This window comes from Lates calcarifer, linkage group LG1 (genome assembly GCF_001640805.2).
Source record: "Lates calcarifer isolate ASB-BC8 linkage group LG1, TLL_Latcal_v3, whole genome shotgun sequence".
NCBI classification, from domain to species: Eukaryota; Metazoa; Chordata; class Actinopteri; family Centropomidae; genus Lates; species Lates calcarifer.
In genome coordinates, this window is record NC_066833.1 from 16593200 (window position 1) to 16619835 (window position 26636).

Sequence of the window (26636 nt, forward strand, 5' to 3'; positions counted from 1 at the left end):
ATAATAGGGCACACATGGTAAGGTTGGTAAGGTTTCTATTTAGATGTTTTCTTAAGAATTGAAGGCTTAAGGATAATAGTCCTTTGCTCTTATAGTACATTATAATATCACAGCTGAAGGAGTTGTGGGTTATTCAATGGCTATTGCCAGGGGGGAAAAGAGTTTCATTTTTGAATCTCCTGCAGGGGAAAGTGAAACCCATTGGGTTCAGGTTTACCAGCTTATGTAGCAAATGTGCTATTCTGGCACCAGAGGGAATTGTCTTCTGCAATCTGTGGCTGCTTTGTGGCTGTACGGCTGAGCAACAATCACTCTCACTCTCATGATCTGGCTTGACAGTACGTTATGTATGTATGGGCCTTTATTTGAAAGAGCAAATGCAGGAATAAGTAGACTGGTCCACCACTTTGGTCCAGACTGAAATATCTAAAACATCAGTATGTCAGCATTCTCACATTAGCATTTAGCACAAAGCACCACCTAAATACAGCCTCACAAAGCAACTAGCATGGCTGTAAACCCTTGTTTTACTTAGATGCATGGGCAATCATGCAACATCTACTTGGCTACTCTTACACATAACACTGTGCAAACACTCTTTCCAGCCCCATAAATGAAATGGGCCATCATCATCATTAATGCAAAAAGCATTACTACCACTCAGGCATGAGTAAATGGTAAAATAATGAATTATTAAACATAGTTATACAACTAAACATGGGTCAAGCAACTTCTATGTATGAATAATGCAATTTAGGAGCAAACATGTACAGTCTAGAAAAGTCACTCTTTCATGTTCTATTCTGTTTAAATGCTTCAGAGATCATTGAAATGAGAAATAAAGATAAGATATTTGCATGTACTACTTACAAAATTAAATAAAAATGTGGCATTGTCTAAAAGGTTGGTAGTAAACAGACCTACACACAAGACCAGAGTGAAATAGACAAATAGATAAAAATCATTTGAGATAAGACTTTTTAAAAGTTTTAATCTTTTTAATGATGTTGACAAAAAAACAGGAAAGTACTCAGTGTTCATGTGTAAAGTATTCATTAAATCAAGGTGAATCCAGCAAATGAAAAAGTCATGTGTTATTTTTATTTGATCATATCTTGTCCTGTGCAATGATTTGTCTACAGCTGTATATAGTGTATGCATTTCTCCAACATAATATATATTTTAACAACTTATAAACAAGGTACTAATAAGGTTGTAATAATCTACATGTTAAGCCCCTAATAAATCATTAAAATAATCCCTATTATGTAATATTAGATAATATATTTTAGAGGAAGGTTGTATGCTTCTTCATAGAGGCCTTAATATAATCTATTTAAAACTTTTATGATTCATATAATTTTATTTTTACTTTACATAATAAAATATTGTATACACAAGGCAAGTTTTTTTTTCACAGCAGTTCACATTGGTTGTTAAACCCATGTCTCTTATGTATGGCTTTAAAATCAATAATCAAGACAAAATAACAACAGTTTATTTGTTGAGCAATGTTTTCAGTGAGTGAGTTAGTGCGTTTATAATAGCAGACATGGTAGCAGAGTGATGTGTCAATGCATTCACACTTTGGTCACTGGGGGAGCATCCTGAAGCCGCCTCAGCAGCTTTCAGCAGACACACATAGTTCATGACGACCTCATCCACCTTGGCTACCACCTCACGCTGCTCCCTCTCTGTGCTCAGACCTTCCACTAGTGACATGCAGGCTTGTGTTAGGCAGCAGAGTGTGTGGAAGCTGTGCGTCAGAGTGAGCAGCAACTCCTCAGGGCTGCTGTACTCCATGGCCATCTGACTGCAGGCACTGCTGAGCACTTTGGCCTGCATGAAAAGCAGCTGGGAGAATGTTTCCATGTCAGTCTCGTTAACCTCTGGCTTTTCACCTCTGGATAAGTGGCCTACACTGGAGCGCAACACGCTGATCATATCTAAGGCATCCTTCCGTGCAAGTGCAAACCCTGTGTGAAGACTGTAGGTTTTTCCCTTCATTGAATTTACACAAGCTAGCCTCGCTTTAAGGCTCATGTCATTCATGGCAGTGCCCTTTTTGCTCTGCTCAGCTTTATAGTCTGCTTTCCGCTTTGTGTTTTCTTCGTGGCTGAAAGAAACTGAGCTGACACAGAACAAAGCGTCTGGGGGCATCTTTCTGCCTTCATCACCACCAATGCCATTTGTCTTTCTTCTGAGGAAGCAGTTACTGAATGGCCCACGACATCTCCAGGTACCTACATCCAGCCTCGGTGGTGTCGACTCTGGCATCAACAGGGAGGCTCGTCTTGGCAGCCCACTACCAGATGATTTAGAGGCAACCGAACCCTGGGATAAGCTCTTAGGTAAGGTTTTGGAAGAAAATATCCTCTGCACTTTTGGGGCATCTTGAGGCTGGAAATTCTGACCACCACTTTTTCCTGTAAGTGTGGCTTTGGTCTTCTCTAACAGTGCTTCTAAGCTCCTAGACCCTGGCATTACGGTGCTCCAGCTCCTCCTGAGCATCCCAACCCTGCGCGGCTTCTTGAGGCTGCCTGTTGTAGGGTCACATGAAGATCTACTTGAGGGGGAAGCCAGGGTGTGTGAGTTGGGTTCGGGGCTGGCCTGTGTTAGCCCGCTGGGCTCTGTGCTACTTCGTAATGATGATAGTGACATGGTTGCGGTGGTGGTACTGGTCTCATTACAGAGAGCTAAAGATGACTCTTCCCCAGCCTTCTTCAGCTGTGTGCAAGCTACACTAGGGGTAGTAGGAAAACAAAGAGAACTGTTAAGCATCTCCCTGACATCACATCTTCATCTGCAATAAATTGTCTCCATTCATTAGGTGTTACAAGTGCAAGTATTCATATAACTAAGATGATAAAAATGCATATTCACATACTTTAAAACAGCGAAAGTGACACTTAAGTGAATAGTTTGACATTTTGGGAGCTTTGCATAAAGACAGAAAACCGATAACCTGTGTCTGAAGATACCAAAGTTTGCCAACTAGCACTTCTAAAGCTCAGTATCTCATTTACTTTTTCTGTTCAAAAACTGAGGTGTAAAAACTAGAAGTTGTGCTTTTACAGGAGGTTGTATTCTGGAGGTTGTATTCTGGACTATTTCTAGGATGGGTGCACTAACCTAGTAAAGTCTCAGCTGGTTGCTCAGCAACCTCACAGTGAAGTTGACAAAGTCACAACGTGAAGTCAGTCCTCCCAGCCAAAATATAGTCCTGCATATAAACCCCAAGAAATCACAACTTTTCCTGTTTGCTCTTCTGTGTTTCTACTTCTTATGCTAAGCTATTCAATGACAGATATGAGAGTGGTATCAGTGTTTTCTTCTAGCCTTGGTTTTATTTGCACAGGTTCTGAGATATCTTTCTGCCATCACCTCAGTACAGTAGAGGTGAATGGAATTTTACTTGTGGTGCTCACCATCTCCATGCACCTGTTGCTCCAAATATAACATAAAATGCTGTTTGCATGGAGAATATTCTCTCAGTAGACAGTCATTCCAATGAAAATTGCTCACAGTGAGGTCTGCTACCATCCAACATAACAGACTACTGCTTGATTTTTTAAAAATGCAGTAATTCAAATCTGAGTTCAAACACACATCATTCCACTCACCTCTGTTTATGGAGGTGAAAGCTTATGGAAAGATATCTGAAAACCTTGATAATTATGAACCAAAATTACTCATATGGCTAAGCACTAGACATTAGTGAGAAAATGTATTTTTGCAATTTGTGCAAATTGACCCCTTGAAATATATTCCTGCCTTTATGCTTTACCTGAAATGAACAACTTTCTTAAATGTCCCTTTTGTTGCTTTCAGCCACTAACACAGACATAGATAAGAGGAAGTACCCTCCTGTTTAGTTTTACCTGTGGTTTCTTTTATCTTGGGCATCCTGTGACTGCCGTCCCGTGTAATTGTGAACCCAGGCTCCGCACTGGTAGCTGCATGGATCTTCCTCAGCAGTGTAGGGTCCATGGGATGGCCAGCCTTTCCCTGGCCTGGAGGCCCATAAGCTTTCTCCTCAGCAGTTACATAACCCAGCCCCTTGAGTGAGGACTCTGACAGTACATGCATATTGTCTGTGGCACAAAGTGGAGAATCCATCGGAGTAGCACAGCTGCTGCTGCCTGTGCCACAACCGGCATCTATAGAGGAACACTGTGAGCTTTGGAGGGAATGAATGCCCTCACTTTGTATCGATGACATGCGCTTGCTCACATGGTATTCATATAACCGTGTGGTATCCTGCTCTGATGCTGGAATCTTAATTTGCTGCTGCTCGTTATCCTGTGAAGAGACATTTCCCTCTGCAGGGACAGGCCCTTTGGATGGGGAGCGGAGATGGGCATTTAACTTTTGGCTTCTTTCATCTGAGTCCTGTTTCTCTCTCTTAACTGTCAACCTGTCTGCGTGGGAAGCCTGTGAGTCATTCCCACATTCTGGAGAGAGACTCTCTGCCATTTTGTTGCCAGACACTCTCTGCTGCAATTTTTGATGCCTGTCTTTTAAATGAGTTCGCCCCAGATCAAGTTGATTCATGTAATAGGAATCTCTCACAGTGAAAGCGTTATACTTCCCAACAAGATGAGGGGGCTCCTCTTTAGCTGAGTCTTGAGAAGTCATGTGCGATCTATCAGAGGATTCACAGGTATCTCCTTGGATTCTGCTCTCCACCTCCCTCTGTTTTCCTCTCTGCCTGCTCATTACTGAGCCCATGTGCATCTTAGTGAAGTATTCACTGACTGATTTTATTTCCATCGTCTCTGGCTCCATCTCACCACCATCTGAGTGAAATATCTGAGAGGAGGCGACGGCAGATGATTTCACCTCCTCCTGCTGATGCTCCTGGGGGTTGTACTGCATAGCTCCGGCACCACCATCGCTCTGTGCAGTCCCCTCTGCCTTTTCCTCATTCACAGTGTGGAATCCCTCTGTCATGGCTACATGCATCCTCAGGTGGCTCTCTGAGTGTCTCTGAGCACTGGCCAGCTCGGAGCTCTCCGTCATCTCAGAGGAGTTTGTCTCGTTGCCAGAATCTGAGGACTCGGGACTAAATGCTCTTGATATTTCTACACCTGTGTACCACAGAAAGACAAACACCTCATTAACAACTCCATCTGTGGCAAATGGAAAGTATCACAGATTAGGGAGTGAGTCAAATATAATTAATGGTAATGACAATGTAAATGCCACCATGTGAGTGAGAAAAAGAGTGAATGGGTACTTTGAAATAACACTGATAATAATAAATATAAATCAAAAAAAGTTTAAACAAAATTTTAGCATCTATAAAATATTGATATACAATAGATGGCTGTTTAAGATAACTTGTTTTCAGTTTGTCTATATTAGCAACATCTGACACTGTGTAGTGTGCAATTGAGAAAACAAACAAAACGATTCACAGAACAAGAACAAATCTTGACAAAATGAATGATACTGTAATGAACACAGCTGTCTGAAAGCTCAAATGAATGAAGAAATACGCACACAAATGGGAACATAGAACAAAATGGGCTTTATTGAAAAAAAAAACCACCAACAACAAATCAAAAGTGAATGGCTGAAACATGTGTGGTGTTAATGGATGAACGTTACAATAGTGTAAGGAGAACCTGTGCTACTCTCTGACTGTGCAGGACTCTGTTCCTCAGATGCGGCGAGGGCCTCGAGTGCTTGTAAGGTGGACACCACTGCATCGTCCAGAGGTGCCCCATGGCCCTCTGCTCCACGGGTGGGCACTGAATCTATGAGAGACACTGGGATATCATTGCGGGCCCCCTTGGCCCGAGTCCCGGCCCCCTGCTGCTCCTCCTCATCAGAGCTGTCCCTGAAGCCAGGAGGAGGAGCAGCAATGGCCAGGTTAAGAGAGTGCAGCAGTACGTCATTGTCCTCCTCATCATTACCCTCTGGCGGGGGAGGTAGGGAGGTCAAGTCAATGATGTCATCGCTGGACCCTGAGAGTGACAGTAACGCAGGCTTATCAATGTCACTCATCACCATGTCCTCCTCACAGCTGATGTCATCCTCATCCTCTGCATCATCTGTTGTCTCTGCGTAGCAGATGTCGTGCAGCAGTGGCTCCTCGATGCACTCAGTAGGACCAAATATTTTGGTTGAGTACTGATACCCATCCCCATCTTCTATGGCATCCATCATCTTATAGTCCTCCTCGAGACGCCTGTACATGGGGCTATGATTGTCTAGAATCTCTGGGCTTTCATCCATCAGTCTCTGGTAGCCCAGATTTTGGGGGTTTACACTGTCTAAGGGGGGATCTCCAAATATGAAGGAGACCTTTGCGCTCCTGGTGGAGTCCTGGGATTTGGGCCTTGGGACGTTGAGGTAAGTTTGGGAGCAAGGGACTCTGCAGCACTCTGCTCTCTCTGCCATGTGCACTGAGTGCTGGGGTTGGTGGATCTCAGTTATATAGACTGGCTGGCCTTCACATCTCCCATGGTTCAAGTATTCACACTCCTGGTCAGAATAATCTTGGCTGCACCTCTGGTTGTTTCTGTCTTCATATCCTTTATGAGGTGTGCTGTATGTACACTCGATGGCCTGATAGTTCTGCTTTATTCTCGCTGCATGGCCTGCAAAGAGGAACCAAAAAATGAAACAGGACTATTTAAACACAACATTTTTCTGATGAGTCATCTTATGATCATTTCAGACGTACTTGTCTCTATACTGTCTGTATTTTTGGCCACACTGAAGATGGAGCGTCGAGAGTCCACCAGTAATCGGTAGTAGCCAGCAGTCAAACAGGCCAGATTCATTGCATCAACAGACTCCATTAAGAGAGTGATGGGCTGTGAAAAAGGCAGATTAGCAGATGACAATTAGCACAAAGTAAATGGGAGAGTGGATCTGTAGAATGAGGTTATAATGACTACTGAGCAGACTTGGTGATGTTTGGATAGAACTATAGAAAATATTCACAATTCACACATGAATATATTTTAAAAGGGTGGAAGGTTTGTTAACCTTTACATCCAGGACATGTAGTTCCACTCTAACCCTGTTCTCATCCTCTGTATACATCTCAATGCGGTTGACATGACTGAAATCAGCCAGAAGTGCCACTAGGTTTGTTTTGGTGTTAATCACGTGACTGATACCATACTTAGGCCCCACCAGCAATGTCACTTCTGTGTGCTTCTCGCCTTGCTGTAAAAAGGAAGAGAGGGTCAACACATGTACCACTTTCTGCTTGAAAAGTGAACAGCATGTGAGCGCTGACACACCCTAGCTGCATGCAATATGAGATGACAAGATGGTTTCACTCACAACTAGTGTAGATTTAAACACCCGTCCTCCATATAGCCTCAAGTCACTGAGATACTTCAGATAATGGACCTTTGCCTGCAAGGCAGTCAGCTGCAAAGGGTAGTAGACAAGATGAACAAGCTGAGATAATATAATTGAGCTATTCACAGTAGAAAGTAACATCCAACTGATTTAAAAAAAGCAGTATTTCCTTGTTCAAGCCACCACCCAACGTCATTATTTTGAGACTCCACTAGGTGGTAGTCAAGAGTATTCAGATGTGGTGCAAGGCAAGGAGAGAGAGAGAGTAATGGTAGATACAGACAGATAAGGACTCTACCTTTTTACCAGGCGGCACCAGGTTCTGGTTGGTTTTGAGAATGTGAGTGAGGGCTTTTTTGATGTTCTTCTCTTTCATGCTAGACAGCACTGCAGGAGGCAGAAACAATGCCAGACCCCACTCCTTCCTGCAGATGCACAATTCATTAAGATTAAAAAAGGCCACTCAATCACTATGACAAACAGTCAATCATCTTTCTTGACTGGTGATCGATTTACTTCACCTAGAGGTGGTGCATTGATCAACTGACAAGGCACACTGAGAATTATTAGCTAACCAGCAGAGATACATCTCCTGGCATTGCAGCAGAACAGTACTAGTGAGATCATTATTATTTTACTGAATACCAGCATTTTGAACCAGTGGTATCTTTTACAGCTGGAATAAATTATTAGAAACAACACAATTGCTCTGTAGATTGGAGACGTGTGTTTGATTGCAGCAAGCATGATTCAGTATGAAATCCAATCTACTTACTCTATATACTTCAGGGAAACTTTCTGGGACTGCTTGGTATTGATGGTTAGAATATACATTTGCAGGGCAGCCAGACGAAGGGCCGTGTCATATTTCAGCTCTGACCCAAATCGCTCCAATACCACATCATTACAGCTCTGGAGAGAGAGACAGAGGATAGGAAGAGGTTACAATGCATTCACTCTTCTTATCATGAAATGGAGGACAACAACACAACTACAGCAACCATATGTTTCGTGAGGCCATTATTATAGACTTATGTCAAGACTAGGTCCTAGTTCTAATTCTCCCATCACCATACTGTGGACTAAAAAATGACATTTTATTTCACCATTAACTATTATATGTTACCTGCATCTTATAATATTCACCTGGACATAGAGGTACTCAAATGCTACTGCATCTCTCCTAAGCAGGTCCAGGGGATCCTTTGGAACAAAAGTAATGCGAAAAAAGCACTTCATCTTGTGCGACCCTGGCCTCTGTGTCACCTAGAGTACATGTTGAAAATAAGAAAGGTCACATTAGTCATCAAGTGTGTGCATCTGCTAAATGTCTAATCACATGTTTACACATTTTCATGATTTTTTTAAAAATAGATGAACAGGATTTGTGTGAACCCCAAGTAGCTAATGTTACAATATAGTAGCTCATGGGGATCTAAATAAACAAACAAACAAAACAAAGAGGGACATTGCACTATATGCAACATTTGATCTGTCTATTAAAAATGTAGCTGGAGTCAGGAGATGGTTAGCTTAGCTTAGCATAAAGACTGGAAACAGAGAAACAGGGAGAAACAGCTTACCTGGCCCTCTTCAAAAGTAAAAAAAAAAATAATCACCTACTGCTCCATTTACAAATCAGTAATTAACACCATTTATTTCTTTTATTTAATTCATACAAAAACCAAAGTGTAAAAACAAGAAGCAGTGGTTTGGACTATGGACTACTTCTTGACTGGAAGCAGTGACTCCCTTAAGTATGTTTATGTATTTATGCTATGCTACAAGCTAAGCTGACATCTCCTGGCTTCATCTGATTAATTGACAGACAAATCAAAGAAATCTATTGATTTTCTCTAACTCTCACAGAGAAAGTAAGTGAGCATATTTCCCAAAATGTCAAACTATCCCATCAACATTTTACCAGTCGAACTGATAAAAGGCCTGCAGTTTTGCTCCTGTTGTACAATACAGTGCAGCTTGAATACAAAAATAACTGTATACTGAGGAGAGGGGTGGTATTCTCCCTATGTTTTGTCATCAAGTCTATTATTTACTTGCCTCTGTCTTGTTTAGTAGCACCCTAGAGAGCTGTCTCACCTGAGTTAGCATCTCCTGCTCATGCAGAAGCATGAGTTTGCTGGCTGACCCCTCAGCTCTTTGCTCCAGCATCAGAGAGAAGTGCTCAATGCTCTTAATGGATAGCTTTTCTTGCAGGGTCAAGATGACGTCCTTTCACAAAAACAAAGTCACAGTTAATACAACATGAGAACCGTGCAGATGCAGCTTGTGCTCAAAGCAAAGACCATAACCATAAGTAATTTTTTACAGCTGAAAACACACAAAAACATGAACATTATTAAACATACAATCAGAATTTTAATTGCAAAAGAAAAAAAAGAAGGTGTTTGAATTGCTGACCAAGGTTTCCCTGCTCCACAGTTAACTGAGGTCAAGTTAAATTTGATTTGAATCATAATTTAGTTCAGGATGGCCACAGTGAAGAGAGTTTGCCCTTTACAATGTATAACATGCAACATTTAAACTGAGCATCACTTAAGATTATGCAACAGCACTTCATAGTGAAGCAGGATTCATTCCAGCGCCTACCTTAATGGATGTGTTGCTGTCAAATTTAAATGATTTAGTCTGCCCATTCTCCAGGTACACCTTCAGAACATTTGGCATAAAAAGAAGGGAGTTGTCCTTCACTGTCTCCTGAGGATGGAATAATAATCATTTGATGAACAAATCTCACTTTTTCTTTTTGAAAGTTGTTTATGAGCTGAAAATTCTGCAATTAGAAGACACCTGTACATTCACATTGCAATTCAATCTGTCAATCAAGTCAATCTGAAAATTAAAGGAGAATTACAGGAACAGTTGACCATTTTGGGAAACAGTCTTTCCTGTTAAGATGGCAAGATTTATACTGCTATCAAATGTAAGGTATGAAACAAGAGCCAGGAAATTAATAAATTAGCTTAGTATAAAGACTGGAAATGGGGGAAAACAGTTAGCCTGGCTCTATCCAAATCTAACACAATCCACCTACCTTTAAAACTCACTAATTAACACATAACATGTAATGGTGATGACAAGACTCCAGGAAGTCACTTTCGTACAGAACATGGTACAGAACATAATACTCTACTGTACTGTGCAAAAAAACAACTAAATGATTTTACATTTTGGTTTGTGAATGGCTTGAATGTTTATTTTATCTTATTTTACTGGCTAGCTGCTTCTGCCTGTTTTAAGTTTTTATGCTAAGCTAGGCTAACCATCACCAGTAGCACTGTGGAGTGTGTGTGAGAGTGGTATTTCGTCACCCCCCATGTAATTATCAGAAAGTGAATTAGCTTATTCCCTGAAACGCTGAACTAATTACTTTAGCATGTATGTGACCTGTTTTGACTTGTTTTATTTAATTTAATTTCCTTGAGCCAACATAATAGTGAGAATAAGAAAGTAATATGCCTCCTAAATAATCACTCTCTGGTTTTATCTATGATGCTGTCCTCTTCTCTGTCCTATGACCACCTGATACTCTCCTTACTTTGTAGTTGCTTTTCTAAAAACCTCTTCTCTGTGTGAGACACACACAAAAAATTGGGGAAGCACTTTGTGAAAGGATTCCCACTTTCCTGTTAGTTTCATTCACATGCACTCTATTTCATCACAGTGATAACAGTTAATGAAAAAGAAAAAAAAGAAGTTGCTCATTTTTTGCTCATGAGTGTCTTCATTTTAGTTAGCGTACTCCAATATTTTCACTCTGCTCTACACTCTACACACTCTACACTTTAAGAGTTGAAGTTTGCTGCTGTCGTCTCCTCTACAGAACCTTGATGTGCACAGAATGAATCAGTGTCCAACGTGACTTACTGGGACCTGGCCATTGATGATGACCTCTTCAGCGAAGCGCACTTTAACAGGATTAGTCTTTAACTTGGCCTTTTTGGCTGCGCTGATGAATGCTGATTTGGGTGACTTTTGGAGGGAAAGAAGGAAAAGAAAAAAGAGAGAGATTTAAAGGACAATCAGTTCCTTCAGAGATGCGTCACGTATTTCTCAGCTCTATGCAATTCAAGGACGTTTCTGTCTTGAAACATGATGACCTCCCATGTCTCCACTCTGTGCTAATGCAATTAAAATGGCACTTTGTAAGGGCATAAGAGGGAGGTGGCACGTCATTGAGCCTGCAAAGAAACACCTGGTAAACAGAAATAATTATGGGATAGATTATAAGACCAGCAAATCATTCAAGTTTATCCACTTGTTAGGTGACTCATCATGCAGAGTCTGAATCACTGACACCAAACAAAAAGATTAATTGAAATGCAAGATGAATGGATGCATTTAAACATCAGATTTTCAAGTTTTTGGAAATGTTGCATGATATAAAATGCTATAATTACTGTCAGATTGTAAGATTTCATCATAAGTTTCCTGCCACCCTGTATACTGTATGTTGTGTTGTGAGAACACACTGATTTCTATTTTTGGAGGGCATTCAGGCGCAATTCGATTTTGACTGACTTATTATGTGAACTGTAAGCAAAGGCTGAATATATGCTCCCGGTGTTCACCACCATCTGGTGCTCTGCGACTCCTGTAAATGTTGATGAGGCAGGTTCATCTGAGGTTTTGAGAGGATCTGATGCTACAACATGAGATGACTTGGAAAGACTGCAGCAACTGGACTCCCTTTGAGTTAGCAGGGCTCTAACACTCAGCTAAGGCATTACTGATACAGTGCCAGCACAAACATATGGCATGATTAATGGCTTGCTTTCATGGAGTCAACAAAATAATCAGCTCCAAACACACAAACAGCCTAATGGAATGTACTCAGTTTCATTCATAGAGGATGGAGAAACTTACTGGGTACGGCTGAACAACGGTCAACAATATGGACTCCTTGCAGCTCCTAAAATGAAATATTAATGAAAGATTAATTTCATTTAAAGATGTATACTAGAAAAATAAACAAAATACTGTGCTCAAGGGAAATCAATCCGGAAATTTCCCCTCGAACCGACTATTGTTACTTTTGAGTCATCATGGTGGATGGCAGCAGGAGGAACACTGTGTCCCAGTGATGCTCCAAGCAGCCCTTGTCTTGCATCCATAGTGCAGAGTTTTTCTGCAGAGACAGAGCTCATTCAAGGCCACAGAAGCTGTGAAGGAGCATGGGCACTTTTACCTGATGTACTGTTTACAGAGTGCTGCACAGTTCGTATGAGGACCAAACGCTCACAGCCAGCCACTCAGCTGTTTCAGTGACATTAATCTAATGAGACGTATGAAACAACATCAGCAGCAGCATACAGCTAAATTGCAGTGAATGAAGCAGGTGGCTACCATAATTCACTGCATGTACTCAGTTGAAATATTTGGCTTTATGGGACTTCAAAAAATAAAAATGAAAATGACACACAGTGATGAACTAATTCTAGTTTTCCTATTCTGAATATAAAATGACAATATGTCTATAAACCTTGAGGAAAATGTAGTTTATCTATACTGTAGCTTAGATTAGAAACAAACTTGGGAAAAAAGTAAAACATTGTATTGAACTACAAAGGTGAGTTACAGTACCTATAAAATATATACGTCCTCCTGGGAAGTTTTCATGTTTTGTTGTTTTACAACACTGAATAAAAAGTATAGTAATGTGACAATAAAATGTTGTTGTCTTGTTGGTCAGTGTCAAAAAAGAAACTAAAGTTTGATTCAGTGTTGTAAGGCAGTAAAACACAAAAACTTTCAAAATGGTTGAATACTCTTTTAGGGCACTGTAGAATTACCAATAACAGGTTTAACGGCAGGCAAATGGCATCTCACCTTAGTGTTTTGTCATACCTGACAAGGTCAATAACCCTCTCCCTGGGCGCTGAACTGACTGGCTCATCATTAATCATGATGATCTCGTCCCCTGGGATCAGCTTGCCTTCTGATGGACCCCCTGCCAGCACACACCAAACAAGAGTTAAGTATTACAAAGTGTGCATAGTCATACCATGTTTCTTGATTTTCTTGGTTTCCTGTCTTGTGGCTCAAGGCTCTAATGAATGCTTACTCATTCAGGGTAGTGAAAATCAATGAATCATCAACGTAAACTACAGCCTGAGTGGGTTTCCTCTCTCCTTTCTAGCTACATTGTAGGAGGATTTCACCTCCTTCGGGGAATGTGTTTATAATGGCCGGGGATTGAATGAGTCACTGCTGTATTAGCACTCACTGTTCAGCTAGGTCACTTTACCTGGTGTGACTGAACGGACCACCACAGGTTTCTCACTGCCTGCCACAAAGCCAAAGCCAAGCACTGGGTCTCGTCTCATCTCCACCTTCCGAGGCACTGGTGGCACAAACTTGTCTCCATCCAGACGAATCTCCTCCAGGGAGCCGCTCTGGGAGACGTGGCTGTGGGAATGATACAAAAAAAAAGTTTCCCATTTTGTCATAATGTCTGGTTGGTTTTGTTATGCAGAACTGTGAAACCACTGTTGGTGTCTCAGGGGAAGTGGAATATTTTACAGTGTTGGATTGTTGGTCAGACAAATCAAGACATCTGAGGACATCAACCTGTAGTTCTGTTTAAAGACAGGATGCCAGAACCTGAAAATAAGGATCTAGTGCAATGCTGCAGAAATAGATCATGTGGGTGATGGTAATCAAGCTCCAATGTTTGTATTCTCACATTACAGATATCCACTGTGTGCTTCACCAAGAAGCAGTTACAGTTTTCTGTAGTACTCATGCTGTAATTTGTTACACAATAGGCCACACTAATAAAGATGCAGGACAGGTATAATGTGGAGAATCATGCTAGTGAAATCTCATGAATCTCTGACAATTTGCTATCCCTGAGATTCCTGCCATCAACAGCTGGCTGCAAACCAAGACTCTACAGTTTAAACCTTATTTGACCCTTTACCTAAGTTATCCTGATCAATGCATTTGTTGTTTGTCTTGAGCCCAAAAATTGTGCACAAACTGTACATAGCTTCCACATTTTCTGTGATCAGAGTGTTAACAGTGTTCCTCCTCTCTCCCTGGCTGCAAAAGCAGCAGCAGCAGCAGCTCAGTATGGTGCCAACAATGTTGGTTAATTAAAGCTGTGGGCAGACTGTGTAATTCACAGTTATTCTTGACACATGTACTATTCACCACTAAATACTAACAATTAATCTTTCGTGGCACAAAGACACAGTGAGATCTGTCAATCGCAATCCCAATACTATGAAAAAAACAAGGGCAACAACAAGATGTTCAAAGCTAAGTGACTGTCAACTGATTTTTTGGTGGAAGATTCAACAGTTGAGAAAACGGAAGAAACTGGCAGGAGCAGCCAAGCTTGTTTTTCTTTAAATGATAATTACACAAATGCCTCAAAAGTAATTTGCTACAGACTCAATTGAAATGATAATACATGCTAATATAATATCTGGTGCATGAGTATTATTCAGAGGCCACAATTCATGTATTTGCAATTAAGATACTATCCTATTTGTTTCAATTAAAAATTGCATGGCCGCAAGTTTTCCATTGGTGAGCTCGGTAACACATCTGCATTAAGGTGAAATCAAAAGACAGATAAGGTCTTCTCTCTTTCCTGTGGTGGAGTGCAATGTTTGAAGCTGTTTTTGCCACATATATTTGACTTCATACTGTATAGATGAACTATGTATCAGGTTTTTTCTTTTTTGAGTAGTCCTTTGTTCAGAATTAAATGCTTTAACAAATGAACAAACAAAGAAAGCAGACACTTATCTCACATATCACACACACACTCACAAAAATGCCCTGACTTGATGTACTCAGTCAACCAATATATGTACTTCTGCATATAATTAAAGCATGCTTATTACACCAGTATTGTAAAGGTCAAAAAAGATGGCCACTGGGAAGCTAAAGGCAAAATGCATGAGTCTTATAGCTATGTTCACTCAGATGTTTTTCCGTGACAAAATCTACAAATGTAAGACATTTGCCCCATTAACTTACTGTGATCATTCGCAACAACAACAATTTCAATATGGACAAGACAGAGCAGAGGATAATTGTGAGGGAAGACACATAATATATACCAAAAAGTGTAATTTTTTTCAATCATTCCCACTGCACTTTTTCACATCAGTTTAAAAATTAATTGATGACATTTTTCAAACGGATATCATTTATATAGTTTCACAAACACTGGCAATGGTATGTAAAAAGATGGAGCTGATTAAAAGTAATGACCTGGGTTATTCTCCCTGCACCACATTTACCTGAGGTTATCAAAGGAGAAGCACTCACTCTGTCATCTCACAGGAAAATTAAGGAGATGTGTCTCCTTTAGTGTCAAATTAGTGTTTACTCTCCTTAGGTGGCCTATTTAACAAATCTGATTGTGCAAACAAGAGTCACTGTGAATGTAAAACTTGCTATACTCTATAATACATATGTCATAAATTTTCTCTCATTACATCAGGATAATATTATAGTAAAAGTCAGTCTGTGTGTCCGATCCATGTACTCTCCAGATAATGGCAGATTGTAGGCAGAGTATTCATAACATACCCACTTCAGGATCACAACAGCCAGTCAGCGTAGTACAGTGCAAACAGGAAGCCAGAATATCAAACGGATTTTTAATTGGTGTAATGACCACTTTAACTAATATTGTTTATTTTGGTTGATGGAATCAACCAGACTGTTTTACAAATGTATTCATTAATACCACTCATAATAGTAATTGCTGCATAACGTAAATACTTGAAATTTCTGAGGGTCCCTCTAAGACATATTTACTTTGGATTTGTGTGTCAGTTTTATCTCTCAAAAGCAAACTCAACAGATTGTGCACAAATCAAAACCATATGGACCTGTGCATTCAGGAAGAGTGTTGTCTCCTCCCCTGCATGGCCACCTGCTAAACATGGCTAGGTTCCCATTATGCAGACAGCCATGCATCTAATGGTCCCTAATAATACTCATTAGCTGCTAGTGTAGCTCCACAACACTCTATATAGCAGTCACAAGCCACACTGTGTGCTATACAGTTAACAAGATGAACAAAAGGAGCAGCAAGAAATGTCACTGTAACTGTGACTGTACAAAGAATATTGTGACTGTTGTTTTCTTTAAGTATATTTTGGACAAAGTGGAGTAAGCTCATTATGAGAAGCAATGGTACTCTTGCTCTGAAAGGCTGCTTTGACACAACTTGCTGGTGCTGGGTAGTGCTGGGAGGTTAGAGTATTTTTCCCCCCTTGGTAAATACCAGGTTCAAACCTCTAAATGTATCAAGTATATTGAGTTTTCGGTTTGGAGTGTTGCGCAGCTTTAAGGCCACAAACATGCAGGAGTTCACTAACATGATATGTCGGTATCAAGTGTAGATTATACTATAAGGTTTGTTATCCTCTCAAAATATTAAACAGCATGAACAGATCTGTCGAGTTCCTAAGCTTCCTGGCATTCTTTGGTGTGCAGGCTGCAATTTGTCTAGTACAGGAGGTGTCGAGGGCAGCAAGTATGTACAGGAGCTGGCTTCAGCAGCAGCCGAGTCGAGTATACGGGTTTACAGTACTGAACAGCATGTGCACACAGCTATGGTAAGCCTCAAGGCCCCAAAACTAAACTTTGTACTCAAGTGAGTTTTTAACCCTAATTAGGGTTGTAATGTTTTGATGTACATGTCTGGCAGTTAGTCAGAAACATATAAACGCTGAGTAGGCGAGGAGAAGGCGAGAGTTGTTTCAGTGTCAGACCTGAATGCAGGCATATGGCTGTTTCCTTTAGGCAGTATGCAACAGTGTAAACTTGATTCCTATTGAACTCACAAACATACCAGTAAAAAAATACTCATACTCAAAATTTTTTGGGCCAGCACTAGTGCTGAGGGGGTTTATATTTGTTCTGCCTGGAACACAACCTTTTTTTTTTCTTTTTTTTTTGGTACAAAAATTACATAATCACAGCCAGTTTCTATTGACATATTTTTTGCTGTGTCACTTCTCCTTTTGAGACTGGCTATTATGAATTTTCTAAACCTTCCAAATGGAAATTAGCTTTGTCTATTAAATGTAGTAAAGGCTTTGATGAAGTCAATTTTACTAACTGTGAAAAAAGATTTCTTCTGTCTTATGAATTAGTTGATTTAAGAAGAAGTGTCTGTTAAATCTGGTATTTTTCAAATGTTATACTCTGCTACACACTTTTTCCAGTATATTGTTATAGCAGTAGCTAAACTACATTACACATTATCTCTTAAAAACCATGTGTCACAATGTAAATATTAAATAGCTACTGCTTTATTCATGCGCTGCTGTCACGCAGACTAGACATGTGTTTCATTGAGAAATACAACAATTTAGCACCTTGGAACCTTAACAAACTCAGATTGCCACTGACAGTCACAGCAACAGACATTTGATTATTCATGAGCCTTTCTCAAATTTAGAGAGCTAAATCTGGAGCCAAAACAGCCTCCATGATCTGCCTCATCCAGACACACTCTGCATCTAGCACTTTCACTGCTCCTTACTTCTTATATAACTCCTCTGACATCACGCTTCTTATGTTGTAACCCATGTGTGACAAGTGCTCACCCTCTATTCTGTATACCATGTAGTTATGCAGATTTTTTTCACATTTGCAACGTGCATCCACAACATAAAAATGACTGTCCACAGATACATGTTAGACTCCATTGTGATAATGGGAAGAAGTAAGAATATAGATACAGATGACAGGAGCAAATATTTTGCATGTCTGAATATAATATGCACAATGGTTCATAAATGCAGTGATATTTTTAGATCTAGTAATGATGCATATTGCCCATCTCGGGTGTGAAAAAACAGAGGCCAGCCAGATCAACAGAACAGTTGAAACAAGCAAAACACTCACTTGTTACATCAGGACATGTGCTCACATATAAAGAACCAGCAAAGATTTTCTTTTTACCTGCCTCTGCAGATACTCAGAAGTGCCAATTTACGAAGGATCAATTGCGCTGATAACACTGACCCAGCATCCTCTGAGGAACGTGCAGCCTCTCAGATCAAGACAAGTCCCTGCACAGGTGAATTTCTTCATCGGCAGCAGCGTAAACGTACACTCACACTCTCAAAAGCCCTCTTCTGCATTTGGTAGACTGCGTGAGGAGTGTTGTGGGTGTGTGAGAGTGCAAGAGAGAGTGAGAGTAGGCAGGGGCAGAGTGTGCGCAGCAGTGGAGGGAACAGAGAATCAGTATTCTGAATGCACAGATGGAGACAGTGTGGAGGCAGTGACGTGGCTGGAATAATCACAGGTTGGCAAAGCATCTGAAACATCTGGGACAGAGAAAGCTCCCCCTTGGTTTCTTTAAACACAGGGCACTTACTTGATGTAGCAGTCACGCCCGTCTCTATTGGTGCCCATGTCCCATCCATTGGGGGGTCCCTGTGAAGCACTCCAGGTCCCTGAAGGGGGTGGCCAGCCTGAGGATTTGGTCCTGTGGCTGCAGAGGAAGAAAGGGGAGAGAAGTAAAGCACAGTGTAATGTTATATCATAATTTGTGGATTCATAAAAACCTGCTTGCATAGGTGAAATGAAAAAAATCTGTTAATCCAAAGGAAAAAGAATTTCAGAATAAAATTAATTATAGAGATAGAGAAATAAATGAGTGCTGTGGTCTGATATGAAGTGATTCAACCCAAGTGATAAAAGAATCTCTGATTCCAGCGTGATGAACAATGTCCCATAGCCACAGTTCACTTGGTGCATACAAATCAAATTAATTACATAAGCTAGTCACACAGGAGGAGTTGTCATGCCTCACTCTTGTGCTTTGAGAGGCATGAAATTGTTTTTATTTCTAGATGTCAGCACATTCTTTATAAAAGAAGCCCAGAGGAATTCTCTTATAAAGTAGTTATTTGATTTGCTCAATGCCAAGACGATTTGATAAAGTTTATCAGAGAGTACAACCAGCTATAACCACCATTCATGCAACAATGCATTGTAGTCTATTGTATGAAAGATGGTGCGTGTCTAAATCTCAATTTCAGCTGATTTTATGATTTTGCAGACAAAACACAATTCTGTATAGCCATGTCCCTGCGCTACAAGTTGGCAGAGTGCAGGTATTCAGGAGAGCTGTAATTGGTTAAAATGTTTTCATCTGTCTTTTTTGTCTGCACCCCCACCCCCTCCTTCCTTGTCTTCACTTTATCTCTGTCTTTGTGTCTGCGCATTGGTGATACTATGAAAGCGGTGGCAGTAAGTTATGTCACTTCAAAGGCTTGTCTGCCGTGTAACAGGGCTCTTCGCATTCATTATTCAAAGCCCCTCTTTCTTTGTCTCTAAATGTTTCCCCAGTTACTGTACTGCTGATAATAAATTGTGCACAGTGTGCTCGTATCTGTATGAGAGTGTGTGTTACTGTGGGTGTGCCCATGAGCATGTCTGTATGGGCACATGTGCCCATTTCATGAGATATGAATAAAATATTGCCAGCTGATCAACACAATATGCAAGCTGAAAGCAGGGTTACACAACACTGTAAAAGCTATTTAGTGCAAACAGTTAGGCAGTCAGCAACAAATGAATGCAACCTAAACTAAAGTGCAGTTCTGAAGTCATCTAAATCAATACACAAAACATACCTAGGTGCTATTGGATGCGTTAAATCATAATTAATTCATAGGTGAACAAGTAGTGTAGCTGAAAATGGTGTTTTTCTTTTGTGCACTACATTTTAAATTGGTCTTTGAACACAGGAAGCAATCTGATTTCTTCCCCAGTCCAGTGGTGTGTTTGGGGGATATTAATGTTTCCACATGGATATGGATTTATCTGACCTACAATACATTAGCTAGGGGCAGTCCTCGATGGTGTATATTTAGAACACATTTCCTGCAGCTCAAATGATGTGAGTGGACACAACTGGATGCTGCCTGACACTTTTGGAGCCATGTTCACCTCATTGATGAGTCCAACTTCTGCCCTCCATTTCAGCTTGTGGGGTTAAGGTAACAGCCGTGTTAACACAAGCAATGTTCGATGTTGCAGATTTACAAATTTTAGTCAACAGATGTGATGTTAAAAAAAAGGTAAAAGAACTGCATATGAATGATAATTTCCATTTTTTTCAGGATTACGCCTTTAGCACTGATACGTCTGACATTTCTCTAAAGGTCCACAACATAACAAAGCATTTAGTACTTACAGTTTCAGATGCTGTGCCCTCAAAATATGTTTCTGAACTGACAAATTGTTCCACAAAATCCATTTTCTGTCTCTCAGTTGCACTGTTTCTGTATTAGCGGCACAGTCACAGATACTGTGATCTTTGATTTCTTTTGTCTGCAGGCGGGAGGTGCATTATGCCATTGAGTCACAGCACTTCAGCTTAACAGAGAGGCAGAAAAGGTTCACCCACTGGTGGACAGTGAAACTGATCTTCCCCAGCTAGCATTAATAAATGATGCCTGCACAGTCACATTGGACTAAGTAATCGAGCGCCAAGTGGGCAAGCCATGCTGCACAATTCATGAACAGGTTACCCAAGAGTCAGAGCGAGGACAATTAGAGAAAGAAACTGGGAACAAATGTAAGTTCCCAAAGGATTTCTCTCAGGACAAATTACAAAATGTGTGATGACTTTTTGTATTTTGCATACTTCTTTGGATTGTGCTTACTTTAGTATTCAGTAGCAACCAAGAAGTAATTTTTAAAAGGTATTAATAACATAAGGAAAAGCAAACAGGACTCACAGCTCATAAAAGTAACAATCAATATAGTAAATATAGCACTGAGCCTCTGCTACCACAGCAACTAGCAGCAGGGATTTTTAATCTCAATTTTAAAGATTACAATTTTGTGCCTCTAACTTGACATATTTATTAGGATGGACACTGGCAATTGTTCTGTCTGAGACATGGGGAAAAGATCATTTTTCAGTCCTTCATAAAAATTGCATGAACAATGTGATCCTTGCTTTATCACAGTAGTTCACTTTCACTTTCATCTCTCTGAATACAAGTGAGTTGTGAAGAAGCATTCTGGTGTGTTCTGAAGGCTGAATGCTGTTCATTTAGGGAGTAACTATGCATTATAGACAAGCCGTGTCTAAGAGGAGCACATTCCAACACAGACACTCAAGTTAGTTTGAATAATTTACATCAACAATCTCCATGAGGCTTGGCTATGTGAAACCATGCTCTGCTGCCACATTCCTGCCATTATGCAAATTGAGGATTAGAGAAGTGTATTTGTTTTGCCCCTGAGAAATATTTAAGTCAACAATTCCCTCTTGGACTTGGTAGCAAAATGTTACTGACATTTATGTGCTGAATGCATCAAACTCTGCATTTCTTTATTGGTTGTTAAGGATTGCCCAGCATGCACTGGGTGATAGTATTCTCATGCCCAGAGAGCAGTATCAGTCTCAATTTTGCTTTACATATGCCAAAATGAATGAAACATCACATTATTCTAACCAGTTTGGATTGAAGTCTCATAGGATCTACTGTATTAACAAACTATTTTCTTATGTTGGACAATCAACACAGTTTGTGCTGCAGAAATACACACACACGCACACACACACACACAGTCAGTGATTCACTCAGTGAATCAGTGATAATCTTTATGCCTGTCCACTATTTACGTTATTGTCAATCCCTGGACACAGACCCTTCACAAAGTTGAAAATAAGAGGTATTTTATTGTGTGGCAGGGAGTGAAGTGTTTAAAGTCTTAATGACTTAAGATACATGGTGAAGAGACCATGACACTGCTTTCCCTGTGCTCTTAAATTAACCAGAGACATTTATGCACAGATAGACCGCTAATGTAATTCTGTTTGGATATGAAATCTGTGGAGAGACAGCAGATGAGATGACCATCTCCTGGGAGGAGGCCGGGGAGCTGGAGCGGAGAAGTGGCACAGACAGAGTGGAACCTCTCTGATTAAAGGCCTTATTCCTCTGCTCCTCTTTTAGACTGCCTCCATCCTGCTGAGGACACAAATGCACTGCCTTTTGTTTAAGAAAACATCTGCCCTCTGCTTGACTTCTCTAACCACCACCTTGGCTTCAATCCTGTGGTCAATATGGCAGCACAAAAGAACATATAGTCCAATCTAGTCCAATCTGCTATTTAAATTGTATCTGCTATTTATACATCACTGTGTAAGTGAAGCTGACCGTGTAGTTGCACATAACTGCTCAGTCATCCTGCTGCTCTCATCCATTTTGTGACTTAAACATCACTGTTTTTTATCCACTTCACACTATGTTTATTTGACGGCAGAGAAGAAAACACCATGTTTTCTTGACATGCAAGAAACCACTTTCATATGAAGCAAACAGTGATGATGTAATATCAACACAGCCAAATCAGACAGCCTAGGTGACTAGAATTTATACCATTTTACTACAGTGATATTGAAATTTCCTACACAATAACTCACTTCAGAATAAGAGTGTCTATTTTCCCCATTATTCTCACTGAATATTGTATTTCTGTGTTTGTCTTTGGAAGCACTGATATTGTTGCCATGGGCAACTGCTCTATCCTGAGCAGCTCTCTGGTGCCTCTATATAGAAAGGTTTGAGTTAGTTAATCTCCTCTGGGTGGGAATAAAACAGCATCTGGGAGACAGCCCACCCACTATGATCCTCCTGCTTTTTTACGGTGAGTTAGCGAGCCTCAGAGCCCTGCTGTCTAGTTTACCTGTAAAACACCATTATCTCACAAGAGGGCTACTATTTGAAAGCTGGATATAGTGTCTGCTGCAACACTTACATCATAGGAAATACAATAAATACATCAGAAACTTAAACACTTAAATTGCATGACTTCATGCACACATTTCTCATTTGATCACATGTATAACATTCCTCATTCTGTTGATAATTACAGTCCAACTGTAGAAGTAGAGATGCAGAACTAATGAAAGATATTTGTGTTTTCATTATTATTTCATTATTATACTGCATTTTCCTCAGGGCTCCTTTGCTCTACAGTACTCTGTGTAAAGCATTAACCAAATATAGTGATGAACTTACCCTGTAGGCAATGAACTGGACCTGGATTCTCCTGCACCTTATTGTGCTACTCACTGCTTTTATGCTAAAAGCTCTAAAGGACAGGACAAAATAAATGGTTGCCTGAGACCTCATCCACCAGCCAGCTGGCTCTCATTCCTGACCCTGAGCCATTTCTGATCTACTCTTCCCTGAGAGCTGCTGATTTGCACGGCTAAGTATGACAGATCTTTTGGTCTTTGTGTACTCTGATGAACATTTAGGCTAATCAATTTGTGTCCAGACTAGTGATTTCCTGTGCAGAAAGTTTGCAGTCAAAACATAACTAACAATGGTTCACATAATGGATTTAAAAACACACACAAACACACACACACACATACATACATACACATAGCTAGGAATGAATGAAGCCAACAGGCAGCAGCAGAAACTCACACAGTCCAACGGAATTTGAGTGTGATTTTAAGTGTTTTTCCATATTATTTATGCTGAGGAAAAATCACCATCCAGAAAACCATTTAATGATCATGTCTGTCTGTCATGTAAGGGTGACTAAAAACGCCTGCATCAACATACGATAACAAATCATCTTGACTTTTCTTGATGCATGCAATACAAGGATGTTCAGCAGTCACCTACACATACACATAATTTCAGCAACCCTGCTGAGTCGGGCAATCACTGTGATTGAGTGGCAATTGACACTTTTTACATAAATACGTGACATTCATGCTCATTATCTTCACAGTGCTGTAGCTGAAAAGCCATTTATAACACCCACAGGATGTATGAAAAGTGTAACAGCACACCCAGTTAAGTTCTACACAGAGAGATAAAAACAGAGCAGCTAAAGCAACTTTGGCCAAATGATTCAAACTTGCTTTTTTAGATACAAGAAAACATGGAGGGTGAGGGTTAGTCATCATTCAATAAAGGAACGTGAAAATCTTTGCTAGATTTAAACACGGCGAAGAAATGAAGAAAATGAAAGCAAGAGCATGCTTTTGTTTCTGACAGCAGAAACATCTGGGGGCGTTGTAAGGCAGGAGGAAGAGACAATGAGGAGAAATGTTCCCTTTCTTTAGATTTCTAAATACATACAGTGTGTTTCTCTGTAAAATGTTCTATCAACCTTAGCAAAATAGCATCCTGCTGACTTTAATTCTTGCTGGCAGCTGAGAGGGAGAAAACAAAAAACCCCCCACTGTAGCAGTGGTAACTCATAATCAGGGGTAGCATTGTGTGGCATTATTAAGAGTGACAGGATGCAGTGACGTTGGTGGTCCACTGGGAGCTGCATCATAAATGCAGCCATGGAAGGATACTAAGTGGAGAACACGGTCCTATTATCTGATGGAAAAACCCTGCTTCCTGCGTGCTTTCCTGCGGGAATGTTATAAAACGGAGGTGTGATTTGCATATAACAGAAAAGAACTGAATGGTGGGGTGCAATGTTATGTTTCAGTGCTACTGAAGCTACAGTAAATTGCCGTAAATTTTAAGTCCCAATGCCATTTTTCTGTCTATTTAAAAAAAAAATGCCAGTGCAGTCTGTTGATGACTCATAAGTGAAATGAAATGTACTGAAGGAGCATTTTTGTTACACATACACTATCTAATTTAACATTTATGATCATCTGTTCCCAGTACCAGTGGTCTGTAGTGTTCCTGATGGAGCCAAATCCCCTAGGAGGATTACTGCCCACTGGGGCAGATCAACTCAATCTAGTAGACCCATGGGTACATAAGGTGAGGTGTCAGCCCTGGCAATGAATGAATTCCTCTGGACTTTTAGTTTAACGTATACTTAACATTTAATATACTTCCAATCACTTTTTGTAAAAAGCAAACAAACAAACCGTATTTTCAGTTCTCTCAAGCATTAAATTTTCCCAAATGAAGGACCTAAGAATAAAAATGAAATCTGCAATGTGGTGTTTTTTCACCCTGATTTGTAGTTTTTATTGTAAAACAGCAAGGCCATAGGTTTGTGAACTTGACCACTCATGTCCAGTCATATATAACGAGTCTAATGATCAACAGCAGATCAAAGTCAGTTATTTATCTTAAGAAAATATCTTTGTATTATACCACTAAAATGTGATGTTTGAAAATGTCTCACAACCCACAGCCCTTTAACTGATGTGATTTAAAACCTGTAACAACTGCTGGTGATTTTCCTTGTGATTCAGTATATGAAGGTTTCATGACATTACAAAACACTTCAAACCGTAACCACTGTCTGCAGTATAAAAAATGTATGAACTTACTGTAGATACAGACAGTTTAGATACGTGAACGGCATCAGCTTCTGCATCCACCCCCACCTCTATCTACCTCACTTGCTTATTCATTTCACATCATACATGACTGCACAACTTGCTCTCATGAGCAATCAGTAACTCAGCATTTTTAATCGCAGTGGACCACGTTACTCCTGTGTCACTCTCCAAATCATGCCTTTAAGCATACAAAACACCACCTTCTAGAGAAGGAACAGGCACATCCACAGACAGGCAAATACACAGCAGCGTCCATCGGACTCACCCTGACAGCTTTGGCATCTTCACAAAGCTGAACACATCCATGTGTGCTGCAGACTGCAGTCAAGACTACAAATTCACCACCTACTTCACTCCGGCTCCATTGTCTCACACTGTCTTTCGCAGTGGGGGAATAAATAATTCAGAAAAAAAAGTGGAGCTTCCACAAGTCAGGTGGAGAGATTAGTCCTGTTGTCTGGGCTTCTGCATGGCTGAGTGATTGCTTGTCCTCGCCTCAGCAGCGCAAATCCACAGCCCATGGAAAAGGATCTGGCAGCACAGCTTCCCCCGGTTACATCCTTCAAAGCATGCCTCTGTTAGCTGTGTTAAGCCACCTTCATTTAATTTCCATCGCTGTGGAATGATGCGCGGGAGCCGCACAGTAACAACAGCTTTGGAGAGAGGCAGAGAGAGAGCTGGAGCGAGGGGCAGAGACAGGGAGGGAGGGAGGGACAGGGGTGGCGATGGTGGTAGGAGATGAGAGTGGAGGAGAGAGGAATGTGCAACGCTGTTGTGTGTGTGTGTGTGTGTGTGTGTGGTAGCAAGGGCCACAAGAATTGCTCCTAAAGGATGCAGCCAGCTTCCAAGAATTCCCCAAAGGCTAGTCCCATCAATCCCCAACCACATGGTGTGTTTCCAGAAAGCAGGAAAGGGGAAATGAAAGAGATGAAATGACAGAGACACACTACATGCAAAAGCAACAGAAGAGCAGCGAGAGCAGCTGGAGAGACAG

General features: G+C 40.6%; 1 protein-coding gene across 2 annotated transcripts; it reads right to left on the reverse strand.

The window, feature by feature from the left end:
• Nucleotides 1–344: 344 nt before the first annotated feature.
• On the reverse strand, nt 345–26345 carry frmpd4 (FERM and PDZ domain containing 4). Of its 2 annotated transcripts, none has more exons than XM_018703081.2 (17): nt 25908–26345; nt 18707–18823; nt 13595–13755; nt 13195–13297; nt 12214–12259; nt 11215–11319; nt 9937–10044; nt 9427–9558; nt 8473–8592; nt 8102–8238; nt 7625–7751; nt 7306–7395; nt 7003–7185; nt 6695–6827; nt 5631–6608; nt 3882–5090; nt 345–2738 (listed from the first exon to the last, which is right to left on the reverse strand). In XM_018703081.2, exons 1-17 carry the CDS (start codon nt 25946–25948, stop codon nt 1498–1500), a joined length of 5031 nt encoding a protein of 1676 aa, XP_018558597.1. In that variant the 5' UTR covers nt 25949–26345; the 3' UTR covers nt 345–1497. The 2 variants fall into 2 exon arrangements, with proteins under 2 accessions (XP_018558597.1, XP_018558596.1); XM_018703080.2 differs by having other exon boundaries at nt 13177–13297.
• Nucleotides 26346–26636: the final 291 nt, after the last annotated feature.